The following is a 22,778-nucleotide window of genomic DNA, read 5'->3' as shown; positions in this document are numbered from 1 at the left end:
TCCTTCCTAGGTTGGTGGGGCAGAAACAAGAGAGCGAACTGTAGGGCGGCTTGTCTTTTTAAAACATCACATACTCAAGCACGTGCAGAGGGAGGGGAACCGCCTGTGTTGTGAGATACAATACAGGAGTTGTTCACTGTTTATGTCGTCCCCCCCCCCCAGAGTGTAAGAGGCAAGGGAAACAAAGGAAATCTTCTGCTCCCCCAGAATCTCATTACCTGGCGAGGGGGAGGGCAGGCAGTGAGAATGCATTGGATGTGTCCACTGTCTTCTCCCCACTCCCCCGGAGGGCAGGAATACACACCTATGTCTGGAGTGAGAAATAAATATATATATATATATATATATATATATATAGATAGATAGATATAGATATATATTTATATCTACACTCACATGTACATGGATATAAATATATAAAACACTTCCCTTTACACAGGGCGACACAGCGATCTTTGGCCGCACAACCTGTTTTGCGACCAATGTCGCTGTGTAGCCCTAGTCTTTGTGATCACACTCAAAAAAATTATCCAGAGCGGTACTTCTCACTCTGCGAGTCGCCCCCTAGTTGTTGGTATGGTGCAGCTGGAGAGGCAGTTTTCACAGAATTAATGTTATCTTACCACAGACCTTTCTTGGCTGCACCATTCCCTGGTTTAGTAATTTCACTGAGAGATATAGTGCTTATTTTAATGTTATTCTGGATTCAAGAGACAAATGAAAGTTAAATTGAGAAATATTTTTCATTTTGTCATGGATTTTGACCATGGAGGGTGATGCCCTGACATCGTCATGTTCTGGCAGGTGAGGCCCTAGTAGAAAAAGTTTGAGAAGCTCTGATCTAGAAGATATATTTTTTGTGACTAGTCTAATAAATTATTCTAAAACTTTTCTGTAGGCTTATGGTCTACAGTCAATAAGTGGGATGTTTGGCTGTCACTGAGCTCTCATCATGAGTTCCTCCAGAGACTGATCCCTGTGATTATCATAAATTAGGAGAACTTCTTTGATGTCATCCTGCTGGAACCCCATGTCATTGAACTGAAGTAAGAGACGGAGATATTCTGCAGCCTGCACAAGATATAAAACAAAAGTCAGGATTCTTCAGAATCAGCTTAGACACATTCTCACAAATATCCGCAATGTGGCACTAACACTCACACAAGACAGGTGTATGCAATGGCCGCCCAATTGGCATTTTGGGTTGTGTTATTAAAGGCTGTGTACACAGCCTATTCTGCCAATTCAGCTGAACAGACGGCTCAACACACAGGATTGAGCTAATATCGATCACATCTAAGTTATGAACATAGCCTTTAACTCTTCCACTCTGTTGGATTCAAGTCTAGTGTATAGTTAATTGTTTTACTTCACCCACAATAATAAATAAAAATAGATAAATAATAGGAATAACAATTTTGCGTTAAGTATAATAAAACAATTAGTAAGTGCAATAAAACAATAAAAGACTACTGTACATCCTCTTTTCTAACATTAGTATTAGACATTTTCTTCTATGGCACTGTACAATGTGTGAGAATGTAAAAGTACAAAAGTAGTAAAGCAAAACAGTTTCAAACTTCAAGAGGTGGGTGTTGCGCAAGATACATTGAGCTGGTAGTGCTGGGATAGTGATCAGGGTAAGGTGAGTATTTTGTTCATTTTGGATAGAGTATTTTGGCTAGAGATAGACAGTTACTGATCAGAATCTTAAAGGGGATGTCCAATTCACAAAACCTATTTTTATTAAACCTATTATGGAGTTCTGAGTTTATAATGGGGGACCACTGCTCAGGGCACCCATCTCTTGGCAAAAATAGAGACCAGTTACATGGAGTGTCCGTCTTTCTGGAGGAACTGTCCTCTTCTGCATTACACAGACAACCGAATGATTTGAATGGACTCTGTGTAATGTTTAATTTCTCCTGTGGAGGCGCTGTGGAGAAATTGAACACTTATTGCCAGGTTTCCCCACAGATTACAGCTGATTACTGGGGGTTGCAACAGGGGGAAATTTTATCAGCTTATTGTCAAGGGACCCTTCTAACAAATAAGGATTTCCAATCCAGACAACTTTAAATTAAAATATATGACCATTTAATGATGGTAGACAGACCAAACTGTTACTGAACTTTTACAAAAAAAAAGTGACTCTAGCCTACACAACGTAACCCCGTATAACATGGTTAATCATTCATTTGAATAAGCCCCATGTATTACTACATTTCCACAGCAGCAGCCGATTTAGAGGAAATATGTAGTGCCCGACAGATTCTCCTGGCGATAAAAGCAGGTTGTGGGGGTTTCAGTAGTTAGATCGGTGACAATCTGGTAGCATGATAGATGGTATTGTTGGGATAACCCCTTAATTTGGCTGCAGTGGAGATATTATGCACATTTTGCCCAGGGAGCATTGCCCTTAAAGGAACTCTCTGCTATTGCTGTAACTCCACAAAGAGAATGCTGTGTTGTACAAAACTGGAAGCTTAGACCCTGCGATGGCCAACGTTCTGGGTTCATTTGCCATACACAGTATTCATACATTTAGGGGAAAGAAATGTGTGTGTTATGATAAAAGGATTGCTCCATTAATTCAACTGATCTTAGGAAAAACAACATGAACATTCCAAGTTCCAGAATATTAAAGGAAGAATAGACAGTAAGTAAAAAAATAAAACTGTTATACAGCGTACAGCGTGCTGCCTTATTACTGATTCCATATAGTACTGAGGTCAGCGTGAATATTTACTTCTGTGTAAATCTTATAAAGAACTTGTACAGATAGAAACACTGCAGGGAACACTGCTCTATAGTCTCAGTTATTTCCATCTTAAGACATAAAACTATTAGATGGATGCTTTGCTTCATATTTGAACATAGCCCAAGCTATCCCCACCACCCCCTACACTCGCACACTATTTTAAGGCACTCTGTTAAAAGCCTTGTCTGGAAGGATTTCACTTCAGAGAGATTATCCGCTTTATTGTGTAACTTATTAAATCAAGATGAGGACATAGAACTTGAATATTAACTCCTTCCAAGCAAAGCTACCATTAGCTTATCACAGGCATAAGCTACCAATTTGTACATGTAAGGGCTCATTCAGACGAGAATGTATCACATCCGTGTGACGGCCGTTAAAACTAAGGCCGTAAAATGGACTCACGTATTTTAATAGAGCCGTTCACACGACCGTTGTTTCAATAAAGCGTGTGAAGAGTCAGTCAAAAAATAGGCCATGGCATATTTTTTTGTGCTTCAGGTATCCCCCCCATAAACTCTAGTCTACGGGGGCACCTAGGATGTGAAAAACGGCAGTTTTCACGTTGGAGGTTGGCCATGTTCGTGTGACTGAGCGTAAGGGATAACCTTTTTTTGTCGACCCTCAAGTGTAAGGATGACCTTCAACTGGAAAAGTCAACAACGAATAGTGCCATTATTGCCAAATCTCTTAAATGCCCCATGTCTACTCATCATTCCCCAAAGACGAGGATGGAGCAGGTCCCGCCCCCCTGGCTAATGTCCTCGGTTTTAGTTATAATGATTTCCCTGATTGATGGTCTCTTTATAATATGCTAAGTCCGCTTCTAATAACAGCTCTCACTGAAGGATACCAAATATATGACTCATCCTCCAATGCACTTAATTCTTCATTCACAGCCTAAAAAAATATCCCAATTATCTCTTGTCTTAATGTGCAAACAAGTAATTAGAGTGTGTTTTTCTACAAATCGAGACTTATATAGTATATGAGAACACCACATAGTCACAGGGAGCCTGCAGTCTAGAAATCTTTTCATTGGACGAACATCCTGGGCTGTATTTACCATTTAGGCCAAATTGGCACATGTCTAGTCTATGTACTGGGATGGGGGTAATGAAATGCCTAGAGAAGAACCAACTGGATATATGATCAACAGGACACAACCATCTTAAAGGGGTTGTCTCATCAAGATAGCCCCTTTTTTTTAATTAATGCCAATGGGTCTATTCAGTTGATGTAGCTTCTCAAACGCCCTGGCGATCAGCTGCTATCACCAGGGGAAGTGACTTCTGGCAAGACATTTCCCCTGCACTGGACACCATCTTATTATTGGCCGTGTGGGTACTCTAGAGCTTCTTTCCAATCTTCCTCGGTAAGAGAAGGAGACAACACCTTTAATATAGCACCTGCACTAAGTATGTACAAAGTAATATTTGGCTTTTTCTTGAAGATGCATCAGAATAATAGAAAACTGAAGTGTGTAGTTTTCCAGTCTGTCTTTTGAAACTTATTAACTCTTTAAATTGGTTTTACCCCATAGTGCTTTATTACCTATTGATACATTGATATAATATAATACATTGGCAGAATATAGTCCAAAAAAAGTTAAATAATGTAAATGTGAAGAAGGCTCCAGGACCAGATGGATTACACCCACGTTTTCTTATAGAACACAGTTCAGTTATTTCTGTGCCCTTGTTAGAGATTCTCTAGTGACTGGTATAGTGCCAAGGGACTGCAGTAAGGCAAATGTGGTGCCCATTTTCAAAAAGGACTTTGTGGATTTCACCCCTTTTTAATGTGAAAGGGGTGAAATCCGCAACAAAATTTGCTCATAAATCAGCAGCATTTATTAATATCTGTGCACAAAATGTTCTGCAGCATGTGGGTGAGACTTGTTCAAATCTCATCCACATGTCTGGGACTGTAATCCAATGCAGATTTTCTGTGTGCAAATCCACAGGGATAATCCACAGCATTTCCCATTTGCACTCTATATTTGATGGCACTGTGAGTGGCAATGTGCATAAATACTGAGGGAACATGAATTATAATATTGAATATAGTTTCAGTTGAAAATCATTTTACATGTTCAGATGTATCTTGTATGTAGCAGTCGGTATAGTCCACATAGTGTTACACCCTGGGCAGTGATGATACATATGATACTCTGACCCCATGATGAGGGCTCTCAGGAGCTGGCTGGGGACTTTCTCACAGTCTCTGTCTGATCTCCGATTTGGCTTCATACAAACAGGAAGTGAACAATTTTCCCAGACACGTCATCGTATAAAACTGCTATGCAGAATTGCGATACCACAGCCCATCCACACCAAACTCAGAAAAAATGACTATAATCTCAGAGGACCCCATTAATACTAACTATATAGCTTTTATTGTTTACTTGGCCCATTATTTATACATGGGCTATAAGCATTCATATATTATTATAAGAATTACATTTGCTGCAGTGTAACCTTAACCCCTTATGGATAAATGACATCATGCAGAAATAACGCAAGGCATAATACATTTACAGCTGTGAGAAATTAGTATTTTTTTTTATTTTTTTTTGCGCAAGTGGATTTAGGTGACAGTTTTACCCTAAACTTCTGCAAGCTATTTCAAAGGCGGCAACCAATATGGCTGCGCTTCCTGTTGTCACTTTTACAAAAATGGCCGTCGCATCAAAGAACAAAAATGCCAACATAGTAAAAAACAATAATTAACAAACTGGCTGCTGATCTAACTTCTGATTTCTTAATAAATGGCCAATTTTACACAATGGGTGGAAATCCTCAAAAAGTAGAATTACAATGGGCAAATATTCAAAAAAAAAAAGCTACAAAAGGTAACAGATGGAGGAAAAAGAGTCAATTTCCATCAAAGTGGTCAGCTTTTGTAAGGCTGGGTTTTCAGGTCGCATTCAAAATGCATTCTTTTTTTTGCCAAGATTCACAATAAAACCGCACAATTTTGGAAAAATCATGGCACAATGGAAGCAAAAAACGTATTTGTACGCAACGCGTGAACCCAGCCTTATGGTATGGATGGGTCACATGTTGCACTTGTCCTATGGATACTTTCAATACAATGTTGACAGGAAAAAATTAGGAATATTCCATCACATCACCATTAATCTGCATATTAGCGTCACTCTTTACCTTTAGCTCAGAATTCTGGAACATTTCCATTGCTTCTTCCACTTGCGCTTCCTCATACCCAAGTTTACATAGGCGATCTGTGGCTCCAAGGTAACCTAGAACCTATTAAAGCAAAATACATGATAAGCAAGTATTAAATAAATGCCTGATCATAACGGTTTCCAAAGGTAGTGAGATAGAGAGCCAATGTTGTAAAGAATGGGGTCCTTGGCTTTATATACTGCACGTATGGAGATTTTATGCTCTCCCTGTGTATGCGGTCTCCTCCAGGTACTGCAATTTTCTCCTATAATCCCCCCCAAAAAACATACTAAAAAGGCACTAGTGTGTTTGAGATAGATTGTGAGCCCCATTGACGACAGGGGCTGATGTGCAACAGGAAATACATATATTTCAGTAGTCAAACAGATTATGTGAATTTTATCTTTTAAAAGTAAAAAATTAGGAAATATTAAAACGGAAAATCAGTTGTTTTGGTAATAAGGAAGCCTCAGAGAAAATTTTTACCGTTGACATGTCCCTTAGTATTTGTGCACCAGGATATTAGAAGAAGTGCTGACTATTACAGCTTCTAGCCATGTGGCAGAAGAAATCCATTTGAAACATGTTATGCAAGTATGTCTGTATGTCTCTTCGGTATAACTGCTCTATTCACTGCATGAGACTTGCATAAAAAGTATCCAAAAGTTTACTTCAGCCTTTCAGCTGAGAATAGCTATAGTGGAGAAATCCTCTAAATCAGGGGTGCACAACCTGCGGCTTATGACCCAGACATGCTTGTTTATGTACCAACGGTACATAAAAGATACAGTTGTCGAAAGACAGCTGCATCTTTCTGATGCAGAGAATCGCGCCATAATTTAATGGCAGCGCCAAACTTTTTTCCCTACACTGATCAGTGCAGGACCTGGAAGATGCATGTAAGCATGTTCCAAGTCGTGCACTTGCTTGGTCTTGAGGAGGAGCCGGGAAGGATAAGTACTAACATGTGGCACTGTGCCTGACCCAGCCTCAATGACACTAAAAAGGGGGACTGTGGTTGGCACAAAAGGGGGGATCGTGGCTGGAATTAAAGGGTGGCTAAGGATGACACAAATGTGGGGAACAGTAGAGCATTTTTACCCAAAGTATTAATTTAAGTTTTATTGCTTGGAAGTAGTACAATCCTTAATATGGTCCTCGGAGCAGAAAAGGTTGTTCACCCCTGCTCGAAACAATTCACAGTTCATTTATCAATACACGGAGTCGACAATGGGTTTTCAGTGGATCAGCAGTCCTCGACAGGTTTCTTTTTGGAGTTTCGTGGTGTGCTGACAGACAAGTTCTCATAGTTATAATTCATTATCTAGAAACGTCATTCTAATAGTATTAAACAATCACTAATCTTGCCGCTGGACTAATTTGGAAAAAGTGGAATGCACACAAGTAACGGTTAATGCAAAAGCAGATTTAGGAAAAATTCTTAAAGCACTTCATGTTACAAAGTCTGGAAGCAAGGCCAAAACTTAATGGCGCCAGGAGCATAAAGACAGACAACACTAGAAATGTTTAAAAATCTCAATATAGTATAAAAGTCTTAAAGAAACAGAAGATGCACTTAATGACAATGATTTACTAGTGCATTCAGATTTATAGGTTTTCTTAATTCATGTATTAATGATCTCTTAATAAACATAAATTAAAGGTGTTTTCCTACGAACGACACTTCATTCAACACTATGGAACTGACGAAGATATCCGAGCTCATACCTCGACGAGTCAGAGCTGTTTTAGTGGCATGAAGGGGACCTAAACAATATTAGGCAGGTGGTTTTAATGTTATGGCTGAACGGCGTTTGTACTCTTAGGTAAGCAGTAAAAGAGCAGTAGTATATCTATTACAAATCTACATTTATTAAGACTTTTTGCACCGATGAGGGACTTAAAAAAATGATTTCACGGTGGACAAACCTGATCTAGGCTTTGCCCTCCCATTTTCTGCATTGCAATCATAGCTCTACGTAGTGGGTACCCCATTGATGTCACAGCCTCAATGACATCACGCTCTTCTTGGCTAAGAGCTAACAGGACATCACCTGAGCAGTCACTATGCTTCCTTCTTGTAGGTGGGAGGCAGGAATATGGATTCAGAGACTGGAGGTACACAAGAAAACATGATGAATTGCACAAAACAGTCCTGTAAGTTTGTAAATTGAAACTTGTAAGCATAATAGACAGACTGACCAAAGCATTGGGAATTAGTTGTCTTTAACCCCTTAAGGACATGGCTTAGTTTAAGCCTTAAAAGGGTTGTCCCAAGAATAAATGTTATCCCCTAACCACATGATAGGTGATAACATGTTAATCGGTAGGGGTCCGACCACTCAAACCCCCCCTACTGATCACTAGAGCCTGGGGTCTCCCTCCCTCTGTAATAGCACTTAAGTGCCGTAGTCAGCATTGACAGTGGCATCTTAGATATTAAACAGCCAGGGTCTGATCCCTGCCATTGCAGCAGGGTGTCACCTGTATGTTGCAGCTGACACCCACTTTGTCGCAGGCACAGCTGTTGAGGAAGTACCCTCTCCCCATGCTGTTCTATTACACCCTGTGCAAGGGGTTAAAGTTTATGATAAACTATCCTTTAGGAGACATTCCCTTGGCTGCTTTACAGATCCATGTGATATGAATCTGTAATACATGAACATAGAATTATTTCGGCCCATACTGTACCTCCGATTACACACAGATTTTTTTATCTTACAGATTGAGGGAGAATCAGCAGGAAAGGAAACTCAGTTATGCTCCCCTAGAAGGATACGGACCCATAGGGAATCCATATACTGCAGTACGGGGTCTATGCACATGGAATTGCTGTGTTCATGAACCCCTAACAGTGCACATAGTGAGCAATACATAGTACTGATCTACTACCATTTAAAAGAATTTTCCAGGATTTTAATGGCCTTAATGACGTAGAATATGCCTTCAATATTTGATGTCATCAGTTCTCAGGACCCCCGCTGGTCAGCTGAATAAAGGGTACGCTGCTGTGCAAACAATGAAGGGGACTTTTCACTCACAGCCCCTTTATTTAGCTGATCGCCCGGGGTTGTTAGAAGTTTCAAATATTAATCAAATATTAATGTCTCGGAAAACCCATAAAAAAATTCTCCGTTGTTTATCTATTCGTTACGTTTAGTAAATGTCAGTGGTTAATCCATCACTATAATTATGTATTTTACCGTGTGGGTAGGTTTGTGGCAGCGTATTGGGGGGATGCTCCCTGCACTTGAAGGTCTCTTGGAACAGCAGCAGCAGTTAGGACGTGGAGGTGGTGTTGGGCTTAAAATGTGTCCACAGCAGTTGCTCCTTTGGTGCTCATCTTGTGGGTTGCCTCTGGATTCTGAATTTTCTTTATCGGGGTGTGCAAGACCTGCAATTCTATTATTTGCACCCTCCAGCTCATTCTTAGAGATACGTGATGGAGTTACTGACTTCCTCCTTTTTATGTGAGATGGAGGAGACTCAAGATGAGCGCAGCGACACCTAGAGGGTGGGCTGGGCTGAAACGGAGAAGTACGGGGTCTATTAGACCACTGTGGCTGAGGGCTCTTACACAAACGTATCCTTGCTTCTCTTTGTCGAGCCTCTTTATCACTCTCTTCTGATGAAGAATATTCATTATCCTCAGAGTATCCATCTTCCTCAAAGATTCTCTCCTTCTTATCCATGTTTTCTGCTCCACCCCAGCTGCTTCGTGGTCGACTAGAAATAACATCTGATGAGCTCAAGCTTCTACACCTTCTCATAGGTAAAGAAGGCCGCTGGGGACTCCGTCTTTTTGGGGATACCCCCTTCCTTTCATGCATCATCCAGTATGGAGGTGCAGTGGGTCTGACATCGGACATGGAGGTATTTCGACTGTACATTTCTTCTACCCAGTCTAGAACCTTTCTCTCCATAGAGAAATCGTGCTGCAGGTAAATAGAAGCATTTGTTTTTTTAATTTCAACAAATTCCCTCTTAGTAAACTGAAGCACTGAACTCTAGGACTTATTTTTATGTCTTTCTTTAAACTGGCAGGTACCAAATGCAATTATGCTTAGGAAATAGACGGACTGCCAGAAACCTCCGATCCAGGGGTAAAACAATAAATCTAACACATGCCCAAACTATATACGTCAGATTCAGGGACGTAGCTAAAGGCTCATGTGCCCCGATGCAAAAGTTCTCATGGCCGACAGCCCGCAGCTTTCAGTTGCATCGCTGGGTCTCCTAAGTGACCCCACAATGCAGCACTAGCAGCCAGGGGCATCACTAAGGTCTTAAAATGTCAGAGGAAATAGCCCCAATACATATACCCCCCCCCAAGAAAGTGTGTGTGTGTATGCGTGTGCGTGTGTGTGTGTGTGTGTGTGTGTAAGCATATCTATAGCACTACGACCCTATAAACGATGGATAGGATTAGATACAGCGGCTCAGCAGACAGTATCACACATGATCGGATTAGATACAGGACTCAGCTCGCTGGCATTGCGGCTCCAGCGCTGGACCCAGGAAAGGTAATAATAATTGTTTTGCTTCTTTATGTGTTACTAATTATTTTTGTGTGTTTGTGTTATTTTACAGGTTTGGTCATTGGACTATGTCGGATTGGAGGACTACTTCAATGATAGCGTTTTTTTATTCTCAATAAAATGGTTAATGAGGGTTGTGTGTGTTTTTTTTTTATTTCTATAAAATATTTTTTCTATGTCCTTGTATTTTTTAAAACTTTATTATTACCACCTTAGTAATAGCTGCCGGCTGATTGACAGCATCCATTACTAAGGTGGGGCTTAATGTTACAGCGGTACAGAGGCTAACACAAACCCCCATTATTACCCCGGTACCCACCGCCATCAGGGGTACTGGGAAGAGCCAGGTACGAACCTGTACCCAACCATCTGTAGTGATGGTCGGGCACTGGGGCGGCCGTAGGCTGGTAGTATAAGGCTGGGGAAGGCCAAAAACAGTGGCCCTTCCCACCCTGGTAATGCTCGGCTGCTGCTGCTGTGTTGTATCTGACAAGCCCTATCTTCGGGCGTTTATGACTCTGACCTCCCATTGACTACAATGGGAGGCAGAGAAAGCGTATTTCGCTGTGTTTTATGCCCGAAGTGCTCAATGGCCGCGGGTGAAAAACGCAGCGAATATCGGCGTGCAGGGAGAGGAAAATCTGTCTCAACCTTCCAAACTGAATTTTGAGGCAGAAATTCCGCCTGCAAAAAACTCAGTGTGAACATAGCCTTAGATTAAAGTGCTGCGTAATATGTTGGCGCTATATAAATAAAGATTATTAGATTACTGTCTGCTGGAGTCTTGTATCTAAGCCTACCATGTGGTAGGCTTAGATACAGAGTCCAACAGACAGTATCACACATGGGCCCTGTATCTAAGCTTACCATGTGGTTATGTAAGATGCTTAGATACAGGGCCCCAGCAGACAGTAATCTTATACAGTATAAGTTAACTGTCTGTTGGGGCCCTGTATATAAGCCTACCTGTATATAAGCCTACCTGTATTTAAGCCTACCGTGTGGTAGGCTTATATACAGGGCCCATCAGACAGGATCACACATGGGCCCTGTATCTAAGCCTACCATGTGATTGGCTTAGATACAGGGCCCAGCAGACAGCATCACACAACCTGTCTCATGGGCCCTCTAAGCCTGCTACATCGTAGGCTTAAAGGGGTTGTCCAGTCCCTAAACATTAATGGCCTATCCTCCTGATTGGCCATCAATAGCTGATGGGTCGGAGGCCGACTCCCGGAACCTCCGCAAATCAGCTGTTTTGAAGGGGCCGCAGCGCTTGTAGGAGAGCTGCTTCCCCTTCATTTCCCTTACTTTCTCACACTGTGAGTCACCGACACGGATTCACAGTGTGAGAAAGTGGCCGGAATAAAGGGGAAGCAGCTCTCGTATGAGCGCTGCGGCCCCTTCAAAACAGCTGACTGGCGGGGGTCCCGGGAGTCGGACCCCGACCTATCACCTTCAGCAGACAGGGATATTAATCTTAACCTCCTCTTCAGCCGCAGCGGAGGTCCTGACTCTATCCAGAGTCGGGACATCATGCGCTGCACACAGCGCTGTGACGTCAGGACCTCCGCTGCGTTCCGGAACCAGGCGGGTAAGTACTGTCAATTACTATAGTAACGGGCCCGCAGCCCCAGTTAGTATAGTAACTTTTTATTGATGTGGTGCGAGGGGCCGCGGACCCCCCTGGCTCTGGGGCCCGGTCGTAATTGCGACTGATGCGACCCAAATAGCTACGCCACTGGTCAGATTGCTACCAGAACACACTGGAAATGTAGACACATAACAACAACAACAACAACCTAATGTCTATTGCTGGTGTAACAGAGCTACAACTACAGGTGGATGAATTTACACAAAGTGACAATGAAGTCATAGCAAAGTTGAAATCATGTTCTTGTCTTCAGACTTTTCCAGCCACAAACTACAAAATAAAACAGTTTTTTTTATTTATTTATTATTTTTTTTTAAATGTAATGAAACTGGAAGGACGACTCAGTTAAAGGGTAACTAAACTATTAAAAACATTCAGATCAGAATGTCAGATGTTTTGATCAGTGGGGTCCAAGCACTGAAACCCCAATCGATTGATAATACATAGCAGTAGAAGCGCTCGGCTGAACTCTGGTCTGCTTTGCTCTTATCTGCTTTTCTTGGAAAGCCGAGTAAGTGGTGTTCGGGCTCAATAGAAAGTTTATGAGCCTGTACACCACTGGCTCAGCTTAATGAGGAAAGCCAATCACCTGAGCGCTTCTACCGCTTTGTTTTAGCGACCGGTGGGGGTGTCAGTGCTCGGAACTACACCAATCAAAAGTTCTGACGTCACTATGACATGTCAAAAGTTTTTGGAAAGTTTAGTTACACTTTAAGGCTCTGTTCAAGACTGCGTTATGGCTTCTATTCATAACGGAAGCCACAATGCTATGCCGAATATCGCCCGACTATGATGTGAACACAGCCCAAGGCTCTGTTGATACTGGTATCATGGCTTCTGTTTTTATAGAATCTATGACAGATCTGTTATGATCCACCATGATTTGTTATGACCCACTTGACGGATCAGTTTTTTTTCACCTTCACTGACTTATAATGGGTCCGTCAGGTTTCCATTTGTTTTTACTGCCAGGGATGTAACAAGATACAGCCCGGCCACGTGTTGAAAATCAATGTAAACCTCAGGAAAATAACTAATGCAAGTGGGAACAAAGTCTAAATAAGGCTACTGTGTAATAAAGGACACACTTTACCTTTATGTTTCACAAAAGATCCTCCACAAGGGATAACTGACTTGAAGAGTAGGCTGAGCATTTAAGATTTGCCTTCACGTCCTATAATAATTTTTGTTTCCTTAATAATAAGCATCTTGGCATTAAAACTGGTAGTCTAACAGTCTACTGTATTACAGCTCCGGGTTGTATGGACATAATACTATACCCATAGAAGTCTATGAGGTCCTACCATACACCTTACTATGCCTCCGATTTTTTTTTACAGTCATAAGGATTTATTTTTTTCTTTTGGAAGAATCGTGGCATGCTCCACTGGATGTCATATTATCGAGATATTTTCCCCTGGAAGCATCAGTCTGTAATACTGCGCCATGTGCATGAGGTCTAATACTAGATCAACCACCCTTTTTGATAAATAAATAATATTCTCTGATATAAATGTTCTAGGAAGGGTATATGCAGGTAGTAATAGCTAATCTCCATGACTCACCACAGTACACATTAGTGTATCGCTGCAGTCTGGAACATTAATATTTGAGAGGTTGAGTATACTTTCTTCGGGTAAGAGGACAGAGGTGAATCCATCATAAACTTTGAATGGGACGTCATCCAGGACACTCATTCCAATAGAGTCTCAATATAGTTGAGGCCTAGATAATGATAACCAAAGCTCAGAAAGGGCAGACACTAAACCAAAATCCTTCACAATTTTTGCTTGATATGAAATGATCAAGTATCAATATTTTCTTGGGATAGAATATCACATAATTACTACAATTCAGCATAAGACAATTGCATATAAAGGAAGCTATAAAATAGTAATTCAAAGGATCTTAGAATTCATGCTGCTGGATCAAATGTAACAATAAACCAACTAACAATCCAAAGAGACCACTATCTGATCATCATTTTGTGGTGATGAGCGAGTGCCCCCCATTCTTGTTTTTACTGTAGTGAAGTAATGGAGTAAAATGGAGAGGAGGTCCCCTCCCCACCATAGCAATGAGAAGTTAGGTTGAATTTTGTTGCTTTACCTTTTTACCTTTAACCGGCTGTAAGCATAGTGTAACATTTCATCATAACATGGACAACATTGACATGTGTTTCCTAATGTCTTACAGCCGATATTCTAATGAACAGTGACACATTTTGTAAACGATACAGAACATTATCCCAGAGCATCAATGCTCTGTAAGAAATTCTAAGACTTTTTTCCGACCGAGTGCTGCCTGAACGGTGAATAACAATGAGTTTTTAATCTGATCACTCACATAGATGGTCAATTTTGACAGTCCTGGTTATTTTGTATAACGCGTATGTTCACCTTTGATCCCTATTTTACAGTTTACATAGTAATAACCTATATAAAAAATTGAGTAACTGCAAATACATACTTCTCTTGTTCAGTCATACAGCTCATTCTCATTACAAACTGCTATAACAATTTTGCGGACTTAAAATCAATCATAATTTCTTGCTTGCTCTGGTCATTTGCTCTCCATGAAGTGTAGTTTTTATACAGCACAGTAAAGTAATCGGATTTAGTAAAAACTATCCCAGAATGCAGTGCAGCAATGAGCACTACATTTTAGGAGCTCAGTTGAGCGCTTAGAAGTGGGTCAGCAAGCTGTAAATTTATTTCAGAATTGTGAATGTGGCACTGGGTTATATAATACAGTCTTCAGTATAACATAAACAAAACATTTACAAAAACCAAGGGCACATGTGCCATAGAGGCTGCCCATCCAGGTTGGCTGTATGCCGCATTTTTATGGGTGGTGAGAACTAGTCAGGGGTCCTCGCTCCACAGGCTTTATAACAGGGGTGGAGAACGTCCGGCCCGCAGGCGTATAAGGCCCGCGAGATCATTTGGTCGGGCCGCACTGTCGCGTCATTCGCTACTTGGCTCAAGTATGGCGGCGGTCTGAGTGAGGTCGGTGCGTTCCAGCCCGAGAGTTGACAAGTCCGGTCAGTGACGTGAGGTCAGGTGACTCAGGTCAGGTGAGCGGACTGGTCCACTCCCGAGCCAAAACAGTCCAGTCACTTGACTTCACATCAGTGACGTGAGGTCAGGTGACTGGACTGGTCCACTCCCGTCACAGCACGATCATTTGGACTGGCCCGACCTCACTCTGACCGCCGCGTCATTCCCTCCTTGGCTCTGTCCGCCCTAATCACTCACATTTAGGAACAGGAGAAGGGCGGACGTTGCGTACCGGCACAAGAGTGGATCAGTCTAGTCACCTGACCTGACTCATTGATGTGAGGTCAGGTGACTGGACTGGTCCACTCCCGTGACAGCACGCCCCGACCTCACTCTGACCACCGCTGCCGTGTCATTCCCTCTTTAGCTCCCTCAGCCCTACTCGATCACATTTAGGAGCTTGAGGAGGGCAGAGGTCTGAGCCAAGTATGGCAGCGGTCTGAGTGAGGCTGGTGCGTGCCGGCTTGGGAGTGGCCCAGTCCAGTCCACAGGATATGTCATAAATGTCACATAGATGCGGGTCCCACCTCTGCTTCCATAACTGCTATTCACTACTATGGGAGTTAAGGAAACAGCGCAGCTAAGAAAGCCATGCTGTTTTCTTCTTCATGGTTGGAAATCAGCCAGAACACAGAGAGGTAGATCGGGGTTTAGGGAGCCCCGTTCTAGAGATAGGTGTGGGTCCCAGAGGTGGGACCCGCATCTATCTGACAATTATGACATCCTGTGGATATGTCATAAATGTCTCTGATGGGAAAACCCCTTTAAGTAAGTTGAAACAACTTTCTGCTGCGAGCAGTTTTTTCCAAAACTTACCAAAGTCGACTACGCTCCAGACTGACCGACGCATCATCATCAATACCGGCTAACATCACACACCTCACTAAAGAAAAGACGTTCCATACATCACATCAGGGGTGAGTTAATTCAATGTTTGACCAAATACAGCAGACTCATTTTTAAGGGAAAGGAGATGAAGGCAAACAAGCAACAAATCCTCCTGTCCCCGATGGGTAGGGATGGCATAGTGGTAAACAGAACCAGAAGGGGGCCCTATGGTACCCCTCACCTCCATGTACGCCCCCTGATAAAGACTGTAGAAAAAAATCAAAAAGGCACTCATACTCTGTAATGCATTAGTTGTAAAGCATAAAAATGGGTGTTTCTTATCATCTAGTATGCCATATAATCCAAATAATAAAGTATATTATTGATCTACATTAGGCTTTTTTTTATTTTTTTTATTCCAGGCTTTTAAAGTATTTCAGGCAATATTCAAGTGCTAATACTCCAATAGCTAAAAGAATACATTTAAAAAAATGTACAAAAATCAATAATAAACAATAAGTGATTAAGACTAAATAAACAATTAGAAAAGCCAATATACATTCCCATGTATACGTGTTACACATACCCCTTGAAGTGTAGCCCGTTACTGCAGAATGCGTATCCCAAGTGAGCTGATATATAGAAGCAAGACGTCTGCAGATGGCTTACAAGACGCCAGTAGGTAACTACCACCCTGCAGATATAGTAAGCAGCCTAAAAGCTTAATTAAGCCACGTGTAACCCACACAGGTGACATCAGTCCACAGAACATAAGTTACGCAAGATGCCAATTAATCCCATTAAAACATTAAGGGATGTAAGGTAGTGAAATGTGACCAAGAGGGTACTGCACTGACTGCAGGCTTCAGCAGAAACTGAAGATTCATTCTTCTCATTAGCTAATAACGTTTAGGAGTTTGTCTGTGGGAATTTTTGCCCATTCATTCAAAAGAGCATTTGTGGGGTCAGACACTGATTTTGGAGGAAAGGGCATGGCTCGTAATCTCTATCTTAGTACATCCCAAAGGTGTTCGATGGGGTTGAGTTCAGGGCTCTGTGCGGGCCAGTCAAGTTCTATCAGACCAAAGTCACCCAACCATGCTTTTATGAACCTTGCTTTGTGCACTGGGGCACAGTCATGCTGGAACAGAAAAGGGCCGAACCCCAAACTGTTCCTACAAAGTTGGATGTATGCAATTGTCCAAAATATCTTGGTATGCTGAAGCATTAAAGGGGTAATCCGGTTAGAACAATTTACCTCCTATCTGTAGGATAGAGGGTAACTTGCTGATCAGTGGGTGTCCGGAAGCTGGGACCCCCACCAATCACAAGAACAGGGGTCCCGTACCCCCGTTTGAACAGAGCGGCAGGTCGCTCATGCGCACTGCAGCACCATTCATTCTCTATGGGAGCGCCGTAAATAGCCAAACGCTGTACTCGGCTATCTCCGGCGCTGCCATAGAGAATGAATGGAGCAGCAGTGTGCATGTGCGCATGAGCTCCTGCCGCTCCATTCAAATGGGGGGCTATGTGACCCCAGTTCTCATGATCGGTGCGGGTCCCAGCTGTCAGACACCCAACAATCAGAAAGCTACCCCAATTCTTTGGATAGAGGGTAACTTGTTCTAACCGGAATACCCTTTTAAGATTTCCCTTCACAGTAACTAAGGGGCCTAGACCTGAAAAACAACCCCATAGCATTATCCCTCCTCCACCAAACTTTACAGTTACAGTCAGGCAGGTAACGTTCTGCTAGCATTCGCCAAACCCAGACTCATTCATCAGACTGCCAGATAGAAAATTGAGATTCGACACTCCGCAGAAGACGTTTCCACTTCTCCAGAGACCAGTGGCGGCGTGCTTTACACCATTCCATCCAACACGTAGCATTGTTCTTGGAGATATAAGGCTTGTATGCAGCTACTCGGCCATGGACACCCATGCCATGAAGCTCCCGGCACTGTTTTTTTTTTTGCTGATGTTAATGCCGGAGGCTTGGAACTTTGCAGTTAATGAGTCAGCAGAGCGCTGGCGACTTCTGTGCACTACACACCTCAGCACTTGGCAACCCCACCCTGTAAGTTTACGTTGTCTGTCACTTCGTGGCTGGGTTGCTGTGGTTCCTAAACGCTTCCACTTTGTAATATCACTCACAGTAGATCATAGAATATCTAGAAGGGAAGAAATTTCACAAACTGACTTGTTACAACGGTAGTATCACATTACAGGACCACGCTGGAATTGTGAGCTCTTTAGAACGACCCATTCTTACATAAAATATTTGTAGAGTCAGACTGCATGGCGAGGTGCTGGATTTTATACACCTGTCGCAAAGGGATTGAATGAAACACCTGAATTCAATGATTAAAGTGGTTTTCCATGAGACATTTATGACATATCCACAGGGTATGTCAAATGTCAGATAGATGCGGGTCCCACCTCTAGGACCTGCACCTATCTCTAGAACTGGGCCCCCTAAACCCAGTTCAGCCGCTCTGTGTTGCGGCTGAATGAGGTGAATTCCGACCGTGAAAAAGGTTATATGGTCGCTGAGCTACGCGGTTTCCGTAACTCCCATAGTAGTGAATGGCAGTTAGGGAAGCAGCGTTGCATGCAAGCTATAAACAATGGCCTCCGTATTTGGCCATTAACTCCTTAAATGCGGCGATCGATTGCGATCGATGCATTCAGGGGGTTTGTAGCACATCGGCAGCCCCAATGCAATCGTGGGGGTTGCCATGGCAGCCAGAGGCCAGACAACGGCCTCTGCCATGTACGGAAGCCTATGACGAGCAGCCTAGTAGTGTAATGTATTCTAGCAGCGATCAGTGCTGCAGGTAAAAAAAAAGAAAGTGTAAAAAAGTTTTAAAAAAAAGTTAAATAAAAATGTTTTATAAAAGTAGGAAAAAAATGTCAATTTTACAAAAAAAAAAAAAAAGTACACATATTTGGTATCACCACGTTCGTAACGACCAAAACTATAATTGGTCACCACCCCTCCGAAGATATAGAATAAAAAATGATCAAAGTAGCATGTACCCCAAAATAGTACGAATAAAAACGAACACCCGTCCCGCAAAAAAGCAAGCCCTAACACAGCTTTTTTTACTGAAAAATAAAAAAAGTTATGTCTCTCAGAATATGGTGACACAAAAAATAAATTTTATAAAAATGTGCAAACGCTGCAAAACATAAAAAAAACAAACCTATATACATATGGTATTGCAGTAATCGTACCGAATTGCAGAATAAAGTAAAACGTAACTTATTGCGCAAGGTCAATGCCATAAGAAAGAATTTAAAATGGCAAAATCACTTTAGCGCAAATTTTTTTTTTAGTAAGAAGTGATCAAGTTGTATCTACCATAAAAAATTGTACCAAGAAAAGTTACAGCTCATCCCGCCAAAAATAAGCCCTCACACCGCTCAATCGACCAAAAAATAAAAAAAGTTATGCCTCTCAGAATTGGTGATCGAAAACATTTTTTTTTTTTTTTTTTGACAAATAGTCTTTTCTTTGTAAAAGTAGGAAAATATATATATATATATATATATATATATATATATATATATATATATAAAAAAAAAAACCTAGATGAATTAGGTATCACTGTAATTGTATTGAGATTAATAATAAAGTTAATTTATCGTTTTTACCGCACGGTGAAAGACGTAAAAAACAAAAAAACAATGGAGGAATCAGTTTTTTTTTCCAATTTCAGCCTTTTCTTTGTTTCCCAGTACATCATATGGTACTTTAAATGGTGTCCATAGAAACTACAACTCCTTCCGCAATAAATAAGCCCTCACACCACTCTACTGATGGAAAAATAAAAAATAAAGTTATGGCTCATGGAAGGCGGGGAGTGAAAAATGAAAAGGAGAAAGCAAAAAAAGGATCAGTCCTGATAGGGTTAATTAATTTCTAATAATAAAAAAAAAAAAACACCACATAGGGGGGGATTTCCGTACTCTGGAGAAATTGCTTTACAAATGTTGGGGTGATTTTTCTCTTTTATCCCTTGTGAAAATTAAAAAATGCAACATTTTAGTGGACAAAAAAAAAATTCACGCCCTAATTCCACTAAATTCTACAAAAAAACTGTGGGGTCAAAATGCTAACTATACCCCTAGAAAAACTCATTGAGGGGTGTAGTTTCCAAAATGGGGTCACTATTGGGGGGTTTCCATTGTTTTGGTCCCTCCAGGGCGTTGCAAGCGCGACATGGCACCGAAAAACATTCCAGCAAAATCCTTGCTCCAAAATCCAGAAGGCGCTCCTTCCCTTCTGAGCCCTGCTGTGGGTCCAAACATCAGTTTATGACCACATATGGGGTATTGCCGTAATCGGGAAAAATCGCTTTACAAAATCTTGGGGTGCTTTTTCTTCTTTATTGCTTGTAAAAATGAAAAAAATTATATGTTTTAGCAGGAAAAAAAAGTAGATTTTCACCTTCACAGCCCAATTCCACTAACTTCTGCAAAAAAAACTGTGGGGTCCAAATGCTAACTATACCCCCTAGAATAACGCTTTGCGGGGTGTAGTTTCCAAAATGGGGACACTTTTGGTGGGTTTCCACTGTTTAGGCACCACAAGACCTCTTCAAACCGGACATGGTGCCTGAAATTTGAAGCTTTTTACAAATAAATAGAATATAAAAATGGTCGATAAATTCAATAACAAAGTACAATATGTCACGAGAAAACCGTCCCAGAATCGCTTGGATAGGTTAAAGCATTCCAAAGTTATTACCACATAAAGAGACATCAGATTTGAAAAAAATCATCTGTGTCCACAAGGCCAAAACAGACTGCGTCTTACAGGGGCTAAATCTACCCTGTGTCGATTGATGGCTCCAGCACTGTTCTACATCATCGTGTGCAGAAAGTAGCACAATGCTGGATTGTCAACACCAAGCGAGGAGGAGTTCGGCAGGGTTAAGAAGAGGAATCCGGAGCGCTTGCGGGATAATTTGCCTACCAAATTAAAGTTCATTTTATCGGCAATGAATACACTATGAAGGGAAACAATGGCACGTGTCCACATGTTTTGAAGTGCCCTATAGCGAGCTGGGAGTCGTGAAGACAGATTCCCTTTAAACTCTCTAGCCTTCAGATATCTTTTTTTGGGGAATGGTGCCCTAAACTGGACTGCACACTGAAGATGTGGCCGCACAAGTGCTTTATATGTAAACCTTTATATTTATATTATAAACCTTATTTACATATATACAATATTATATATTACTTTTACAAAATTGAAGATATGACGGAACATGTTCCCTTTTCATGTCCAAGTTTCCTGTTGAGTGGAATGGCTGCCTCTTGGGTGAGGGGGGAAACTGGAAGCTCCACGGTGTCTGCAATATGGTTGTAACTGCAACTCCAGAAGGACCTGAGCTTCAACTTCATAGGCTGCTGGATGGCAAATCTACAGTACCTAGCTATCTAGTGATACATCCTCTGCTCCTTAACAGCTGCGTAGCTGGGCAAACCTGTTGTTTTGGAGGGGGTGATAAGCCTAAAGTATTGGCCTTATTGGTCATCTTTCCCTAAAACAGATATAACTATATCTTAATCTACTTTTTACCAAATTGACAGGAGAGGAAAACTGAATAACATATTTAGGTTTAACTGTGCCGTTACATTTTAGACCATTCATCATGTACAGAGTAGGTTTAGTTTATAGCACATATTGTAACGGTCATGCTTTAGCAGTAAAAAGGAGACTAAATAAACATATAAATATATTTTTATACTTTTGTCTGTCTCCCCCTAGTGCTTTCTTTTATAATTGCAACTTTGTTACATCGCATTTTGTTCCTATGTAATGTTACCCATCCATATTTTGCAGGTAAGCCTAGTTTACATTGACAGTATGTCCATTACAAACAAAAAACATTGTATAGATCACAATCATTAGGCATTTAAAAACCCAGAACAAGTTATTAAGAACTCTCTGTTGGCCGATTGGACTACAAATATGGATCTATTTATATACATGCATTTGCAGTTGAAGTTCCCTCTGGGGTGCACTGTCCATTATTGGCTCCTATTTCTAAAACCTTTGCAATAGTGAAGGTGTCCTGTGGTATCTAGCACCAAGATGTGAGCAGCAGATCCTTGAAGTCCTGAACCTTGCGAGGTGAGGCCTCCACGGATCAGACTTGTTTTTCCAGCACATCCCACAAACGCTCGATTGCATCGAGATATGAGGAATTTTGAGGCCAAACTTTTTTTCATGTTCCTCAAACCATTCCTGAACAATTTTTGCAGTGTGGAGGGCGCATTATCCTGCTGAAAGAGGCCACTGTCATTACCCTGAAGGGGTGTACTGTGTCAATGTTTAGGTAGGTGGTACGTGTCAAAGTAACATCCACATGAATGCCAGGACCCAAGGTGCTCCCGTCAGTGTCTCCCTCTAGAAGCATAGTCTCCGGCAAACGCTTTGGCCGGGCTCTATGAGCGGAATCCCCGGCCAGAGCGTTGCCGACAGTGTCAGGGGCTCCCTCTAGGGGCACAATCCCCACACTTCGGTAAAGTTTCTGTGGGACTTACTCACAGCACAGCGTGATCTTGCAAGATCACGCTGTGCTGGGAGTACAGCTGAACATTAATGACAGCACAGCATGATCTCGTGAGATTACGCTGTGCTGTGAGTAAGTCCGACAGGAACTTTACCGAAGTGTCGGGAGTGTGAATACTCCTGGCTGGCGGCGATGTCTATTCACTCTCAAGACACTTTGGTAA

At 41.8% G+C, this 22,778-nt stretch overlaps 1 protein-coding gene across 1 annotated transcript; it reads right to left on the bottom strand.

Annotated features, from left to right (window-relative positions):
• Positions 1-431: 431 nt before the first annotated feature.
• On the bottom strand, positions 432-13,856 carry UBAP1L (ubiquitin associated protein 1 like). Its single transcript, XM_075855288.1, has 5 exons — positions 13,707-13,856; positions 9,153-9,884; positions 7,879-8,061; positions 5,929-6,030; positions 432-1,071 (listed from the first exon to the last, which is right to left on the bottom strand). The coding sequence occupies exons 1-5, from the start codon at positions 13,836-13,838 to the stop codon at positions 937-939; spliced, it is 1,284 nt and encodes a 427-aa protein (XP_075711403.1). The 5' UTR covers positions 13,839-13,856; the 3' UTR covers positions 432-936.
• Between the last annotated feature and the right edge of the window lie 8,922 nt (positions 13,857-22,778).

Source organism: Rhinoderma darwinii, chromosome 3 (genome assembly GCF_050947455.1).
Source record: "Rhinoderma darwinii isolate aRhiDar2 chromosome 3, aRhiDar2.hap1, whole genome shotgun sequence".
Taxonomy (NCBI): Eukaryota; Metazoa; Chordata; class Amphibia; order Anura; family Rhinodermatidae; genus Rhinoderma; species Rhinoderma darwinii.
The sequence above is the reverse complement of the archived record's forward strand: the minus strand, read 5'-3'. Positions and strand labels throughout refer to the sequence as shown.